This window comes from Acanthochromis polyacanthus, chromosome 12 (assembly GCF_021347895.1).
Source record: "Acanthochromis polyacanthus isolate Apoly-LR-REF ecotype Palm Island chromosome 12, KAUST_Apoly_ChrSc, whole genome shotgun sequence".
Lineage (NCBI taxonomy): Eukaryota > Metazoa > Chordata > Actinopteri > Pomacentridae > Acanthochromis > Acanthochromis polyacanthus.
The window spans coordinates 36462873-36478885 of NC_067124.1; the positions used below are offsets into that span (position 1 = coordinate 36462873).

General features: G+C 36.0%; 2 protein-coding genes across 2 annotated transcripts in view; one reads left to right on the forward strand and one right to left on the reverse strand.

The window, feature by feature from the left end:
- Positions 1-2: 2 nt before the first annotated feature.
- LOC110952448 (H-2 class II histocompatibility antigen, A-U alpha chain-like) lies at positions 3-4487 on the reverse strand. The gene is made up of 4 exons (XM_022195989.2): positions 4326-4487; positions 2395-2658; positions 1237-1518; positions 3-1142 (listed from the first exon to the last, which is right to left on the reverse strand). Exons 1-4 carry the CDS (start codon positions 4405-4407, stop codon positions 1018-1020), a joined length of 753 nt encoding a protein of 250 aa, XP_022051681.1. The 5' UTR covers positions 4408-4487; the 3' UTR covers positions 3-1017.
- Positions 4488-8549: 4062 nt separating this feature from the next.
- The window catches only part of fam171a1 (family with sequence similarity 171 member A1), a 37033-nt gene continuing 29569 nt past the window's right edge, over positions 8550-16013 (forward strand). The window contains exon 1 of the mRNA XM_022195990.2: positions 8550-8983. Within this exon, the coding sequence (XP_022051682.2) occupies positions 8875-8983 (109 nt within the window). The 5' untranslated portion in view covers positions 8550-8874. The remainder of the gene's footprint in view (positions 8984-16013) is intronic.

The following is a 16013-nucleotide window of genomic DNA, read 5'->3' on the forward strand; positions in this document are numbered from 1 at the left end:
TAAATGATCAGAAAAAACTTTATTGGTCGGTCACATTAAATTGTTACAGTGAACGAAATGCATAGAAGGAATTTCGCTCCAGTCTTCAACCTAGAATGTGGACTTTTATTTGTTTGAATATTTCACCATTTTCAGCACCATTTTTCTAAGATGGTTTTAATTACTTGAAACTTGTTCAAAGTAAGTTAAAAACTGTCATCAATGACATGAAACTTGGAACTTCAAAAATGTCCAAAATTAGTCAAAAGGTGGTCAGAAGTGTCTAGAATTACACAAAAAAATCATCCAAAGTGACTTAAAACTTTCTCCAATGACTTGAAACTTTCCAAAAAGACTTTAAAAATGTCTAAAATGACAAAATTGGTCCAGAGTGACGAAAATATTATTAAAACCATTGCCAATGACTTGAGCATTTTCAAAATGACTCACGTAGTGTTGAAAATGACACAAAATTCCTCCAGAATGACAGGAAATTTCCGCAGCCAAGAGAAAGAAATCTGAGTCTGACTTTTCAAAATGTGTCCAGAAACTCTCTTGAAACTTGTTCAAGTAAGCTAAAAACCACCATCAATGACTGCAAACTTCTCAAAATGAGGCCAAAATTGTACAAAATGATTTGTCCAAAGTAATTAAAAAACTGTCGACCATTACCAAATGACTTCTGTAGTGTTCAAAATTACACAAAACCCACTGAAAATGACTGAAATTTGTCCAAAATTGAAGACTGATCCAGAACCTGCAGCCAAAAGAAAGAAACTAAAGTCTGACTGGATACAGAACAAGTATATTTTAGTCAAAAGAATCTCATCTTATGTAAAGAAAACTATAATTATATTATGAGCTTCATTCACAAGTAACAATGTAGAACTTTAGCTGCAGATCCAAGTTTTAATCAACTGAGAGTTACAAAGAAAGCTTATTATGCTGTATATTAGTCTTCATGTTCTTCTACATCTCTGTACAAGCAAACACCTGATCACAACTGGATAAACTTTCACTGCTTTTAGAGTGATTAAATTAATGGTGTAGTCCTTTAACAATTAAAAATGTTCCAACTGCGACTCCCAACAAGCCCAGACACAGTCCGACTCCACAGTAAACATCTGCTATGAGACTTTGATGACTTTTGGGGAATTCAACATCTGTAAAAAAAAAAAAAGATAGAGAATTTAGATTATTATGGAGACCATATAATTTTTTTTAGTATGAAGTGTGTTTATGAGGTAAAATATTGACCCCAGATTCTTGTTTTGGACGTCTCCAGTGCTGAGTGCTCCACCGTGCAGCTGTAAACATCGCCTTTGCTCGGCGTGAACATCAGCGTCGAGAACCGGTGGAAGGTTTGGTCATTGTTGGGATAATATTGACTGAAAGACAGGCCTTCTGACACCGGAAGGCCGTTTTTGGTCCAGCTGACGTTGATGGACGGAGGGAAGAAATGGTTCACAAAGCAGATGAGGCTGTTCTCGAGTCCCAGAACGACTTCATCCTCAGGGTAGATGAAGCTCTCAGGAGGGTCTACGGTGGGTCAGAACACAAACAAAAAACCTTCATCAGGAAGTTTTTGCAGTGCTGAGGTTGTATAAAGTCATTGAAAGTGTCACCAACGACTTGAAACTTTCCAGAATGACACAAAACCAGTCAAAATGACTTGAAGCTGTTCAATATTATATCAAAAGTGTCCAAATTACCTGGATGAAGTCTACAATCTGACTGAAAATGTGCAGAATGACTCAAGCGACATCTAAAATGTCTCGAAACGTGTCCAAAGTAAGCTTAAAACCATTGTTCATGACTCGAGTAGTGTTCAAAATGAGACAGTTCATCCAAAATGTCTTGAAATGTGTCAAAAGTAAGCGAAAGACAATTGCAAATCACTCAAGTAGCGTTCAGAACTACACAATCGATCCAAAAAGTCTCGAAACATGTCCAAAATAAGCTGAAAACCATCGTTCATGACTCAAGTAGTATTCAAAATGAGACAGTTCATCCAAAATGTCTCAAAACATGTCTGAAGTAAGCTATAAACCATTGCTAATGGCTCGGGTAGTGTTCAATATAACACAGTTCATCCAAAATTAGTCAAAATTCATCCTAAATGACTTTCAAAATAGTCAAAAAATGACTTATACTGACCAAATTAAGCTAAAAATGCCACCAATGACTTGAAATTTTCCCAAACTAACATAAAAATGTCCAAAATCACACAAACTTTGTCTCAAATGACTCAGAAATGGTCTGAAGTAAGTTAAGCATCGTCACCAATGGCTTCAAACTTTCCAAAATGACTTAAATCGTATTCAAACTTCCACAAAATTGGTCTACAATGACTCAAATAGTGTCTAAAATGACAAAAAGTCTATGCAATAACAGCTGACAGTAAACGAGTATTACCTTTAACTTCTTCTGGATCGATGCCTTCCACCTTGCAGTATGCTACAACCCCCACGCACGCCCTCTTGGCTTTCAGAGCATTTCTGTATATGTGCAAATCTCCAAATATGTGAGCGGGGTCCGGCATAAGGTACGCTGGAACAGTGTACACGACCTCCTGTCTGTCGTCGTCTATGTGCAAAATCTCCTCGCCGTCGAATTCATACTCTACTGTAGTTGTGGTGTTCTCAAAGCAGCCGATAACGTAGGTGATATCATGAACGACTGAAAAACAAAATGGAAATAAAGGATGTTATGCATGCATTCCTGTACATACAAATAAACCCAAAATAATTGGCATTTTATGCCAAATTTTACTTTAGAGTGAGTTTTTGTTTGACTTATAAGTTTTTCTGGCTGGAATTGACATAAACAAGTGATGCAGCACAGTAAAACATTGTGTTAGAGATGGTAATAATACATTTTAACTAAAACTGTCATCTCCAAAATTATCCATACCCTTGGAATTGTTGTACATTTTGAAGAAAGTGCAGCTTTGATATCATTTGAAAAGCTCCTGGTAATTTCTACCATGTTCTAAGACACTTGTAACTGAAAACAGTTGATGCAGTAGTTACGTCTTCAGTAACTAGTCATGGTTTAAACCAAAGATCTCAGTGAAAACCTCCCATTGCACACTGTTTCTGCTCGCAATACGTTTAGTCTATGAAGTCATATCCAAATGTATTCAAGGTCCAGGGCCCACAGTTTGAAGCATGATGAAAAAGTCCAACGAGTTCCAAACTAAAACTGCTACAAAAGACATGGTCAAAATGATTTATACTCCTTGAAACTGTTTCATATTAATGACAAAATGTATGTTCTATGTCATTTCAAATGTTCATGAGCTGTGCAGTGGAGACTTTCATACTGGAAAATGTATAAATTCTGCAGATGTCTCCAAAATATATTGAGAAATAGTGAGCAAAAGAAAGTTTTTCAGCAATGTACAGAAATACGTCATCAGCATAGGTGGATACCATCTCGTGCCAAGGAGAGAAATGTCTAGAAATAGTTGTACTCCTTGGAATTATTGCGAGTTTTTGGAGAAATGCAGCTTTTATCTCACTCCAGATGTTCCTGGTGAGCACTTCTGGTAGCAACATGTCCATCAGACACTCCAGCAGACCAACAACAAGGCTGGTCTCCATGGATCAGACCAAGGAGGACTCCACTTCTCCAAGACAGACACACTAAAGCTCAGCTGGACCTGCAGCACTTCTCTACTCACTTACTGCTCAATTACAAGTCATGTCTGAAGGAAACGGCATCATGACAAAAGAGGAAACATTGAGATTGTGGAGGAGAACATCAGACAGTCTGCAGAAAAACTGCTCCTTGGGCAGCATTGGAGCTTCCAACAAGATAAAGATGTGAAACATGGAGATAATATGGTGAAGAAATGAAGAGAAAAGAATGAGAAGATGTTGGAGCGGCCCAGCCATAGTCCAGACCTGAATCCATCCAGAATGTGTGGAGGAAGTGAAGAGCAGAGTGATGGAGAGGAAACCTTCAAAGAGCTGGAGATGGACACTTGGAGGAACTAAATCCCAGTGGAGACCTGCAGGAACACTGTTAGACACTAGAACTACTGACTTTAATTAATGGACAAGAAATGTCATAAACATAGTAAAAAACCATCATTAACATCTCTAACACAACATCTTACTGTCTTTTATCACTTGTTTTTGTCATTTCCAACCAGAAGAAACCTGCTGGCCAAATAAAAATTCACTCTAAGTCACAACTTGGCAAGTCTGTACAGAATTTTGGGTGTAACTGTAAAATCTGGCAACCAAGACACTTCTGTATAATCCTCAGGCATTTGTCAACAGAAGCTGAAGTTACGATCTAGTAGAAGAAAAGAGTAAATGTGTAAAACTTGTCCTTACATTGTGCGACGGTGCCGAGGCTGTGGAGCAGCAGGATTAAAGCAGCAGAGAGCTTCATGTTTGAGCTGCAGATCGTCCTCATTTAAAACTCTGAGTGAACAAATCCAGGAACAGTCTCACAATAAATCACATGAACCGAATGAAAACCACACAGAAAAAAAAACAAGGAACTGCAGAATGTCAGGTTGTGGGTCTTTGGTGAATCGGTACAAATGTGAAGTGCAAAAAAAGAATAAATCAGATTATAGAAACGAAAGCTTGACCAAAGTTTCCTTGTTGTTTGAGCGATAACTGTAACAACAGTTTAACTGGTTCCGCAAGAGATGTCTGGAAGCATTTGTATAAATACTTGCTGTTGTGCCCGCAGCATTAAATATGAGGAAATAGCTTCGCTTCATGACCTTCAGTGCACTATTTATTTTATGTCGAACAAGAAAAACAAAGCCTGTGTCTGAATGCTCCACAACTTTCTTATCCTGTCTGTTTCTGTCATAAAAGCTGATTTTCTGGGTCTGCATTGCATTAAATGAAGGAAAAATGTAGATTTTAGCCTGAAAAACTGCATGAGAACTTTCACAACCAAAAGCTTGGTTGCTGACAAAAAAGAACGTTATAATGTGTAGTTTGTGGTTTAAAATCCTGATAAACTGTCTCTTGTTTAATCACAGCTGTGTCTTTTTGATGATAATAATGAAAATAAGGCTTAATAATGCAACAGCTTGCATCAATCTTTTTGAATTTTGACAACTTCTAATGAATATATTACATCCTTATTTTTTTTAAATTTCCAACTTGTTTAACAATTGACAGCATAAACACAAGTTTTTATGTTGACTACTCATAAAGATAAGCTTTTCCAGGTAGTTTTCCCACATTTTTTAAGTGCATTTTTATATCTTATGCACATAATTAATAATTAAGCTGGCAAATCTTTACAAAATTAAGTTGTTCAAGTGTTAAACACACTCAAAAAAGTGAATTGTTTGAACAGCATCAATGAATTTGGTAGCACAATTTAAATAAGTTAATCAAAATTAAGTTCACAAGTAATATTACTGTCACTAATTTAAGTTAAATCTACTTTAATTATCTGATTCATCTCAAATGAACACTTTGAACTGATGCAACTTAATTTTTAAATTTAAATTCGACATGACGTTTATGGTTTTTCCAACTTGAGTTGTTTTCACACAAATGTTTAATGTCAAACATAATTTTGACATTAGCTTTAGCTGTTCTGTCCTTTTCTTTACTCTCCTGCTCAATAAAAAGGCAGCAGAAACCGAATTTATTCACTTCTAACCAAAAAATAAAACAGCAGTTTAAAGAAGCAAAGTGTAATTTCAAGTTGATGGAACCAGAAAAGCAGAAACTCAAAAACATAAACACTACCAACACTTCAAATACACCTTTTTTATAATGTAGGAAAGAGAAAGTACATTAATTTCTGACGTGTAGGTGAAGAAAAATTCACTTATCAAACCAGTTTCTTTAAGTTACTTCAACGTGATTTTAATTTTGTGTCAAAAATGCAGAAATTTGAGTTTAAATTGCACAAAATAGGAATTCATGCAACTTTATCACGCCAACTCAACCAATTCAAGTGATTTTTGCAGCTTAAAAGGTTAATCTAAATCATTAAATGATCTTGCAGAATTCATTCGATTACAATAGGTCCCCTGAATTACTTCTTCAATTGAACAAGCATGTGGAAGTCCCAAAAGGAGAACTCTTTATTCAGGTTACACCACTTCCTTCTGGAGTTTCCTTTTGTCAAAAAGAAATTTCTGACATTCAGTCATCAAAAAAACAAAAAAAAAACAAAAAAAAAAACTCTGTACTTTAGAGCTCTGACTAATTTCTTAAACCTACATTGTGTCTTTGTCTTTTGGTGGCAAGTTTCTGTGTTTTTTGGTGAGTTGTATCAGTGAGAATTTGTGAAACTGGTGCCAGGATTCTGTACTTCAAAGCGCTGGCATGGATTTTGTTTCATCACTGGAATTTCTGAGCATTAAACCTTGAATTCCCTGCATTCGAGTTAATTTTTAAGCACAAATTTGTTCCTTGTCTGTTGGAAATATCTTTATTATGTAGTAGGAGACACTGTTTCTGCTGTTAATTCAAAACATAATGAAATAGACACTAAAAACAATGTATTTAGGCTCTCATGTGTTCTTTACTGTGTTTAAATGTTAATTTTCATGTAGATGAACTCTTCTATTCAAATATTATCTCTGCTTCAGTACTCTTTTGACCTCTTTTCTATGTTTGTTTGTGGGGAAAATAAGCTTTTTACATGTGCAAATTGGACCTTTTAACATCAGCGACAGATGAATTGATCCCACTTTATGTAAAAACCCTGAAATTTAATAGTTCAGATGTGTTTTAGCATTTTTTTTGTTCAAATTCTACATTTTCTGCACATTCAGATCAAATATGTGTTTGTTAAACTTGTTGCAGGCAGCAGAGTGTGTTCATATTTCTAAAAAGAAACCTAAAACCTCCTCTTTTGTGTGAATTTCCTCAGCGAGGGATCAGTAAAGTTTATCTTATCTATTCAGAAATCTGATATCATTTTCCTTTCAGTTATTATCTCAGAATTTTGATATTTGTGGCTTCTGATGTTTCCTCATTTTCTCACTTCCTGTTTAATTGTGATGCTCATTTATAAAATAATGATTATGGGGAAGGGTTTTTATTGCCCTTTCATTCCTTTTGTTCTGTAAAAACACTTTATTTCACATTTCATCTCTATAAAAACTGCTATAAGAGAAGTACAGCTGATTTATTGGTTTATAACGTCTGTGTTAAGTTGTGATTTGTGAGGAAAAAGTCCTGACAGTGGAAACAGGAACTATTTTTTCAGTAGGAAGTAGTTTGGAGTTTACATGTTGTGTTCTGTGGTTGTGGATTGAACTCTCAGGTTTGAACTGTTATGACTAAAAGCAGCTTTAACTGATAGTGGCAATAACACCAGCTGAAAACATAGTAATAGTCATTCATTTTATTAAAGTATTATAGTGAATATGATACACACAGTTGCCTATTTACATACAAAGAAAAACAAAAATTAAAGCAGGTTATAGCATGTTATGATATTATATAGATGTGCAAATGGAAACCACATTGCCCTTAGGTTTTACTTGTAATATTTTTTTTTACATTCCAGCATCATTCTGAGTGTTTAGGTTCATTTTCTAAACAAAAAAAACTACATTAAACCCCAAAAGTACTTATGGTAGTTATTATAAGTAATACACTTTATTCAGCACTGTCCTCTTGTGCTAGAATAGTTACAATCATTACATCTCACCAACTCTACAACTCACTTTCAGTGTTTTAAAGCCAATAAAATCAACAGAAACTACCAATAATAAATTCACAAATTCAGAAGTCAATGATAATTAACTACATATGATTAGATGCAATGAATTACTTCATTTTTAATACATTTAACATTACAGAAACTGCTGTTTATGTCCTTTGGCAAATAAAAACACTCCACTTGCGACTCCCAGCAATCCCAGACTCAGACCGACTCCACAGGAAACATCTGCTCCAAGACTTTGATGACTTTTGGGGAATTCAGTTTCTGTAGATAAAACTAAGGAGAATATAGATCATCACAGACACAATTAAAACAGTTTATTTTTTGTATAAAGCAGCTTCATGAGGAAAATATTGACCCCAGATTCTTGCTTTTGGCATCTCCAGTGCTGAGTGCTCAGCGTGGAAGATTTTAACGTCATTAGGATAATGTTGACTGAGTGACACCCCCCTCCACTGACAGAAGTAAAAATGAAAAAACTCCAAAATAATTTAAATTGATTATTAAAAATTTCTAACGCAGTGTGTTATTGTGCTTTATGTTTTCAACAGCCTCTTCCTGAATGTCAGCAAGATCAAGGAGCTGATTGTGGACTACAGCAATGCATTTCACTCATAGACACATTACACACACACATTATACTATGTGTAATTGTGTTTATGATAAATAAAGGTCTTCAGTCTTTGGCACGTGCTTATGTCATTTCCGGACAGAAAAAACCCCAAAACAAAACAAAAACTATCGGGTATAATAGTAATAAATGAAATAAAAAATCACTATAAACCAAAATTTTGCATTGGTTTAAATATTTTTTGTCTGAAAAGGAGCAAAATGTACTCCCAAATTTTTTGCCTTTTCTCCGGCAGGTGGCGCTGGAGCTCCGCGGATGTTCGGCGACGCAGCGTGTGGAAGAAGCCGCCTGTTGGAGCTGTTCTGGGGCATGTGGCTCAGAGGAGCGGGGCCGCCTTCCTCCATGACCCGGGGCCCGTCCACGACAAAAAAAAACAGAAAAAAAGAAAAACAGCCACCGAGCGGCGAGAGAAAGGGGGCTGGGGATGCGGCAGGAGCTCGGCAGGAAACCAGGAGCGCTGCTGCCGCCGGAACATGGAGGGAATAACCCGACTTCTGGCTGATGCGGACGGACACCGAGTTTAAACCGGCGGCGGATTTTGTTCGGTTCGACTTTTGTTCCTTTGGCCGTTTTCACACACATCTGCAGTGATGCGGGCTGTGGAGCGGAGCGGCGCCGCGGCGATTCTGCTCTGCTTTTTGGGATACTTGGTGTCGGGAGCTGCTGGTAAAACGTTACCGGAGGACACGGCCACACAAGGTTAGGAGTAAAGTCCGTTTTTTTTATCCGCTTTTCTGCTCCCAGGAGCGGCTAGCTTGGCCGCTGTGGAGGCTAACGGTGCCGCTAGCAGCTCGGATGCTGATGCGATGCAAACTTAGCTAGCGTTAGCAAGTTAGCTGTTAGCGCGTAAACTTCTCTGAAATGCTTTAAACACAACCTGGTTGATTCAAATCGTATTTTAAAGCTCATTTAGCTCATCCAGGTGTAGGTAAATAAACGGAAAACATAATATATTGTGTAATAAACGAGGAGTGACAGACTCCAGCTGCTGTGATTTGTCATTTTTGGCGTCCTTACGTTTTACAAAACACCATTTCTCTCTGCGTTTGTGTCTGTTTAAGCTAATAAGTCATTTCTACTCTGCAAAACCTTAGCTTTTTCTAATTCAGCTTGATTTTTTAAAGAAAGCTGCTCTGAATGTCCCCATTTAACCCACTAGTCTGCAGCCATGTACCTTTGTCAGGTAGAGCTGCAACGATTGATCGATTAGTTGTCAACTACTAAATTAGTCATGGATTATTTTTGATAAATGAGTAATTTTCCCATGAAAAGAAGTCAATATTCTGAAATTGCAGCTTCTTAAATGTGAATCTCTTCTGGTGGCTTTCACCTTGACATTTTACATCCTTTGCTTACATTTTTACAAACACGTCAAATAATCAATTATTCAAGAAAATAAATGATAATGAAAATGTGTAGCTGCAGCCCTTGCAATTAGAGACATTTATGTAAGTTTTAAATATTTATTCTGTGTATAGTAAATTCCTGTGATATGCTTAAAATAAAAATGTAATTGTAGATAAGTTTCTTGACTTGTTTGGTCAGAAATTGTAAAAATAATAATTTTCGTATTTTAATTAGATAAAGTGGTGCAAGAGGGTACTTTAAGAACTAATTTTTTATACAAGCTGCAATGATTTAATCAATTAATTGCCAAGTATTTAGCCAATAACCAACTATTTTGATGATCTGTTTATTGATTTACGTAATTTTTTAAGGCAAAATTTCAAATTCTCAGATTGTAATATCTTAAATGTGAGTATTTTTGGGTTTCTTTGCACCTCTGTAAACTCAGTAAACTGAACATCATTGGGTTGTGAACAAAACATTTACTAATTTTTAAATTTGTATTTGAAACCAGCAACCAATTAATTAGTCAACAATAATATTTATTTGCAGCAGCCTAATTTCACATATGAATATTTATTATGCACAAAATGAGGCATGAAGAACTTAAAGAAATTTAATTAGTAGACTGACAGAATATATATATTTTTAAAAGCAAAAATACCAAATAATCTCTTGTTCTAGGTTTTCTAAAATGAGAATTTGCTCCTTTTCTTTGTCTTAAATGACAGAAAACTAAGTATTATGGGATTTTTAACTGTTAACAAGACATTTGAAGGCATCACCAAAGGCTTTAGACACTTATAATGAACTTTTTGTTGATTTAAAAGAATTGAGAATGTATTATTTGTCATTGAGGAAATGCTTCATCTTGTAACACCAAACGTAAATATTTACTACAGGGCATCCCGAGGCTCAAAAGTGAGGAGAAAAGGATAAATTAATATTATTTTCTTGCGCAGAAAACAGTGCTAGGGGTTGTTATGTAAGCGATGTGGGGAGTGCGTATATTAATTTTGCCTCCGTCAGAACTGTGCAGTAAACTTTTAAGGATTTGAGCTCACGTCTGCAGATCTGTCGGATGCTTTTCTGTCAGCACGGCGGCCGACACATGCAAAGTTTGAGAGCAGATATGAATCACAACAACCCGTCAGCTTCTCGTTCAGTCAATAACATCAGAGCTGCCCTTTCATCGTAGCTGCTAACATCTACCACATCTGGTTCAGCCATCACTTTTATCTCTCGTTTGCGTGCAGTCATCTTTTTTTTTTTTGGCTGCCCTACATTTGGTTCTCTCACTACAACTGTGTTTACAAGTGGAACATGAATGTAAACATACAGTAACCATCATTGTAAATCAGCCAGAGATGGAAAAAAAAGTACAATACTCTGTGCTCAGAGGGGTGTCTTTTAAATTTTAGTTTTTTTCTATTTTATTTTTTCCATTAGTTTGAAAGTTTGTGAAGTACACTGTAAAAAAGCAATGTATCTTTGCAGATTCTAATTGTAATTTAACTGTAATTCTTTGGACAATTTACTGTTATTTTACAGATTTTTCCTGTTTTGTGAAATTACAGATAATAGCTAGTAAAGTGACACAAAAATGTCAATACTTAGAATTACGTACACGTCAAAAATCACTATTTTCACATGAGGCAGATAAAATAATGCACATAAAATCAGCAAAAAGAGATATTCATCATTATTAAAAGGAAGTATTGTATTAAAATCACAAAGTTATTTATTAGATTTTCTCCGCTTTGTTAAATTATAAGTAATATTCAGTAAACCTGCTGAAAAAAGTATATGCATGTTGGCTGTAAAAAAAAAAAACAGTTTATAACTGTAAATGATGTCCACATCTAAAATCTTAATTTTTACAAATGGTAAAATGTTGTTTTACATTATTTTACTGTAAAATTACACTATTCCAATCAGCAAAAAATATATTTTACAGATATTTGTCAAAAAATGAAAAATGTTTTAAAAAAAATATTTTTAAGGCTTATTTATCAGCTTTTGCCTTTCAATTCCAGATAATACCAAGTAAAATTACAGAAAACATTTACATAATAAATGTAAAAAAAAAAAAAAAAACAGGCCAAAGCTGCATCCACATCAGAAGTCAATGTTTTTACAATGTCCATCTTTTATTTTATTTAAGATAGCAAAAATATTATTTTATATTATTTATTGTTTTGCATTTGGTGTCACTTAAAAGAAAAAAAATGTATGTTAAGGATTAAAAAATGGCAAAAATTTATTCTTCAGTGTCAGTTTACCTTCATTTTCCTTCTTTTATTTAATTAAAAATAAAAAGTAGTTATTTACACGTTAACGTACAAAGCAAAACAGGCCAAAACTGTACATAACATTGACATGAAAAATAAGTTTGTAGACTGTAAAATCATGCTGTTGAATTGCATCTAAATCTGATGTAAATATTATTTTTTAGCAGATATTGGCTCGTATTTTCAGGAGTTTTTACAATTTTTTGAAAATACGTCTTTTTTAATGCATTTTTTTCTGGCACTTCGCTGCCAGATTGTGAGGATATTTTTTTACAGTTCTGGTTTAATGCTCGTCATCAGGCATGAAAATAAATTGCATTCAGAATCACAAGTTCAGTTCGAGCCAAAAACAGGCCTGGATAATTCCTCTCTTTGAAGCCTCAGTCTGCCCTCTGTTTCCTCCCTCCTTCTCCGTTGCTCAGCCCGCCTCAGATTGACCTTCGGGCGTCCCAGAGGGGGTTTGTTCAGGTCGATACCGAGGATTTCTCCTGGCCCGTCCAGCGAACAGCATGGATGAGTGGAGCCAGACAGACAATATGCCCGCAGATATAGATCTCACTCGCATTACTGCAGCCCATAATAGGCATGGCTTCGCATCTCCAGCGGACAAACATTTGCTGAAGCTGGATGACGGCTGCCAGGAAGCACACAAATCAGATCATATTGTCACCAGCTAGCCAAGCTTGATTTCTGATCACGAGATGCTGGTGGAAGCACTAACATCAGCTAGCCTCGGGGAGGACACTTCAGGTCATGGGAAAACGCTGCTTTTAAGGTCGGGGTCAGCAGCCTCCTTAGTAAAATAGCAGGAGCTGTAATGGCGTACTACGTAGTGCAGTATTTCTACTGAGGAAATGGATGGACAGAGTGCTTATGCTCTTCAGCCCGATGATGTAACCTAATTGCTCGGCCCCCTGCTGAGTTAATGGGATTGACAGCCACTGTCTAATCTTACTCTTAATCCGGATGAGGGAAAATAGCAGGCTGAACACCTACTGATCGGCCATTTTTATGCCTGTAGAGGCTCAGCTTTAGTTCAACAGATGGGAGAGAGTGTATGTTTGTATATGGCAAGCTGTTTAAATATAATATCTAAATTGGATATGTACTGCAGATATCCACAATGCATTTCTTCCCTGTTGAACAGAATATTTAAGATCTCAACATCATCAATCTAACAGGATGCAGTTTCAGATATTTACAATTTAGCTGCTGGTAACTGGAGCTAAACTCTGACTGGTTGTAATGCTAGATTCAAATATCTGCAGTTTAATTCTGATTTGTCATAACTGTAGTTCAAAATATCTTTAATCCACCTCAGTTCGATTTACCTACATTGTCCTTTTTAGATTCTTAAATTCAGTTTGAACTGGTCAGAGTGATGTGGATGTCTTGATGTAACGGCACATGTTGATGAGTGTTTGATGGAAAATGAACAAATGCATTGTGCAAAACGGAGGCGTAAAGGGAAAATGTATAAAAGGAGTGGTGCTACAGAAAAGTCCTGGCCTCCAAATTGTATTCTCCAGATGTAAAGAAACATGACCTTTTTGTACAGAATTTAGCAAAAATTCAATAAATAGTCATGTATTTTTGTTCAGTGGAAAAGACGCACTGAAACTGCAATATCCACAAACATTTTTAGTCATATTGCAAGTGCATTATCTCTTAAAATAGTCATATTTTTCATCTTAAATTACAGGTATCTTAAATTAATTACAGTTTTAGTGATCATTTATGTCTTATTTACTTCTCCCATTTGTTTCCTCTGTGTTCTGTGTAAATACAGCTCACAACTCAGCCAAATATTCTCAGAATTTTTGCTCCATGAATGTTGCTCATAGCTGACTCATTCATGGCGTCTCTGTTGTAGTAAAAATTGTAGAATTATTATTATTATTTTTTTTTTACAAGATCTGGGTAGTACAAATGCTATATATTTGGCATATTTTTAAACGAGACCTGCAGAATAAAGTGATTCTGAGGAACTGTCATGATTTCTAGCTCAGACCTGACTCATTTTTCACTCATAATTCTTTCAAAGACAGTTGGAAAGTTGAAATCCTCACCAGTCCCGGCCTCCAAATTGTATTTTCCAGATGTAAGGTTCTGTTTTTGTACAACATATTATAAAAATGTGTTTATTTTTGCTTTTGTTTAGTGGAAAAGACATGCTGAAATTGCAAAAGTGTGGCATCAGTTTTAATTACAGATGTATTATGTTAGACTTTAGATTCGGTGAAATGAGCTCGTGCGTATCTGAAGCTGCGTCAGAATCCATGATGAGTCGGACGTGGTTTGCTTTTCAAACATTCTGTGGCACTTAAACTGCATCTGACATCCGTTTTACCGCCACGCCAGAGATTCTGGTAAATTAAGACCACAAGCCTCTGATGAACAAAGCTCTAATTTTCCACAGACTTCTCGCTCTGTTTTTACAGTGTTTTCTAACCATCTGATCCACTGTTTGAATGCTTTGATGGACCAACGTCCAATGAGAAGCCTCGAATTAGCAGCATCATCAAAGCAAATCAGACTAATGAGATATTCTGACTAAACTGAGTTAAAAGCATCTCTAATTATGGTTTTGATTGGACATAATGATGTTACAGATAAAGTTCTGCACTGTAATTGGTCAAAATCACATTCTTCTTATCTATAATAGTAATTCCAGATAGCAAAACTAATTATTGAATGTTCAAAATGCTATTTTTCTGTCATTTTTTGTGTCCCTGTCACTCTGCATCTTGACGTTTTTTCCCCACCACAGATGTTTGTTATTTATCCGAATGCTTAAAAAACACAACCTCAATAATTGCGGCGTCTTTTTGCTGCGGTCGAACAAGTTATTAAATCCAGAATCACAAGCAACAGCGTGTTGGCGCTTTAGGTTGAAAAGGCACGTCTGGTGGAGCTGTTTTTGTTGCTGTCGGGACGAAGCGGTGCTCACCACGCTACCATGACATACAGACAATTATAGTTGTGAGCAATTATTTATTTACTGCTTCACAACAAACAAGGCTCCAGTGTTTCGGTGTCCAGAGGTTGTGTAGTTTAGTGTGTGTTTGTGTGTTTTTATTGTGCAGACCTCCCTTTCCACTGGGCTCACATGATTCCCGGGTCTTCTCGTAATCAACCATGTGCTTCTGCTGGAGACGGTTTTGCTGCTGCAGTCTTCTTACACTGCTTTAGGGCGGAAACGGTTTGCCAAAGTGATCACAACTGACCGAATATTTTTATACTTCAGTCATTTAAACAAGAAAATGTAGAAAAACATCTGCTCTTTCCTGTTTCTCAAATAAGGATTCGGCTGAGAGCATCACTTTGAATTATTTTATGGAGTTTTGTAGACTTAATAAAGCAATAAACAGACAAAAATATCAACAAATGTCATGTTGCTGTAGTTAGTTAAAGCACTGATCTTTAATAACCAAACAAATTCCACACTACTATGATGACGTTTGTCCGATTTTAGTTTCACATTTTCAGCCGTTCGTGCTGGTTGTTGCTGTTTCTGATCATGGAAGACCCTAAACTGTCCCTTCCTCAGAAAAAAAGCACCACAGAAAATACGTCTGCAGATGTTTTCACGATCAGTTGGCAGCTTGAGGAGTTTTCCCAGGAAAATTACAAATGTCTGTTACCAGAAGTTGTGAGGATTTCCTGCTTTTCTCCGCTTTTTGTGACGCTGTTAAACTACTGATCTGACAAAACAAGACAGATAAAGAAGCCACTTTTATCTGTCTTCTAGGAAGCTGGGGAGGTCATTTTAATTAAATTGAACATGTCATCAATTAATCATGTAACGGATAAAACAATTTGCAAATTTCTTTAAAAAGAAATGCATTTTTAGCTACAGCCGTACATGAGGCCCTTCAAAAATATTGCAAATTATACTGGCATTATAACTGATATTCCATTTGTCCTCAGATGATTGATTAAATTTAATAGTTTAAAGCATCCTTGTCAAGTAAAAACGTTTCTTTTTCCCGATGCCACAGCTCGATAACTGTAGAACTGTGTTTTTATGTGTTCAACCCTCTGAATCACAAATCATTTCTAGGCATTTCTTTGCTCTTACCACATTTTTT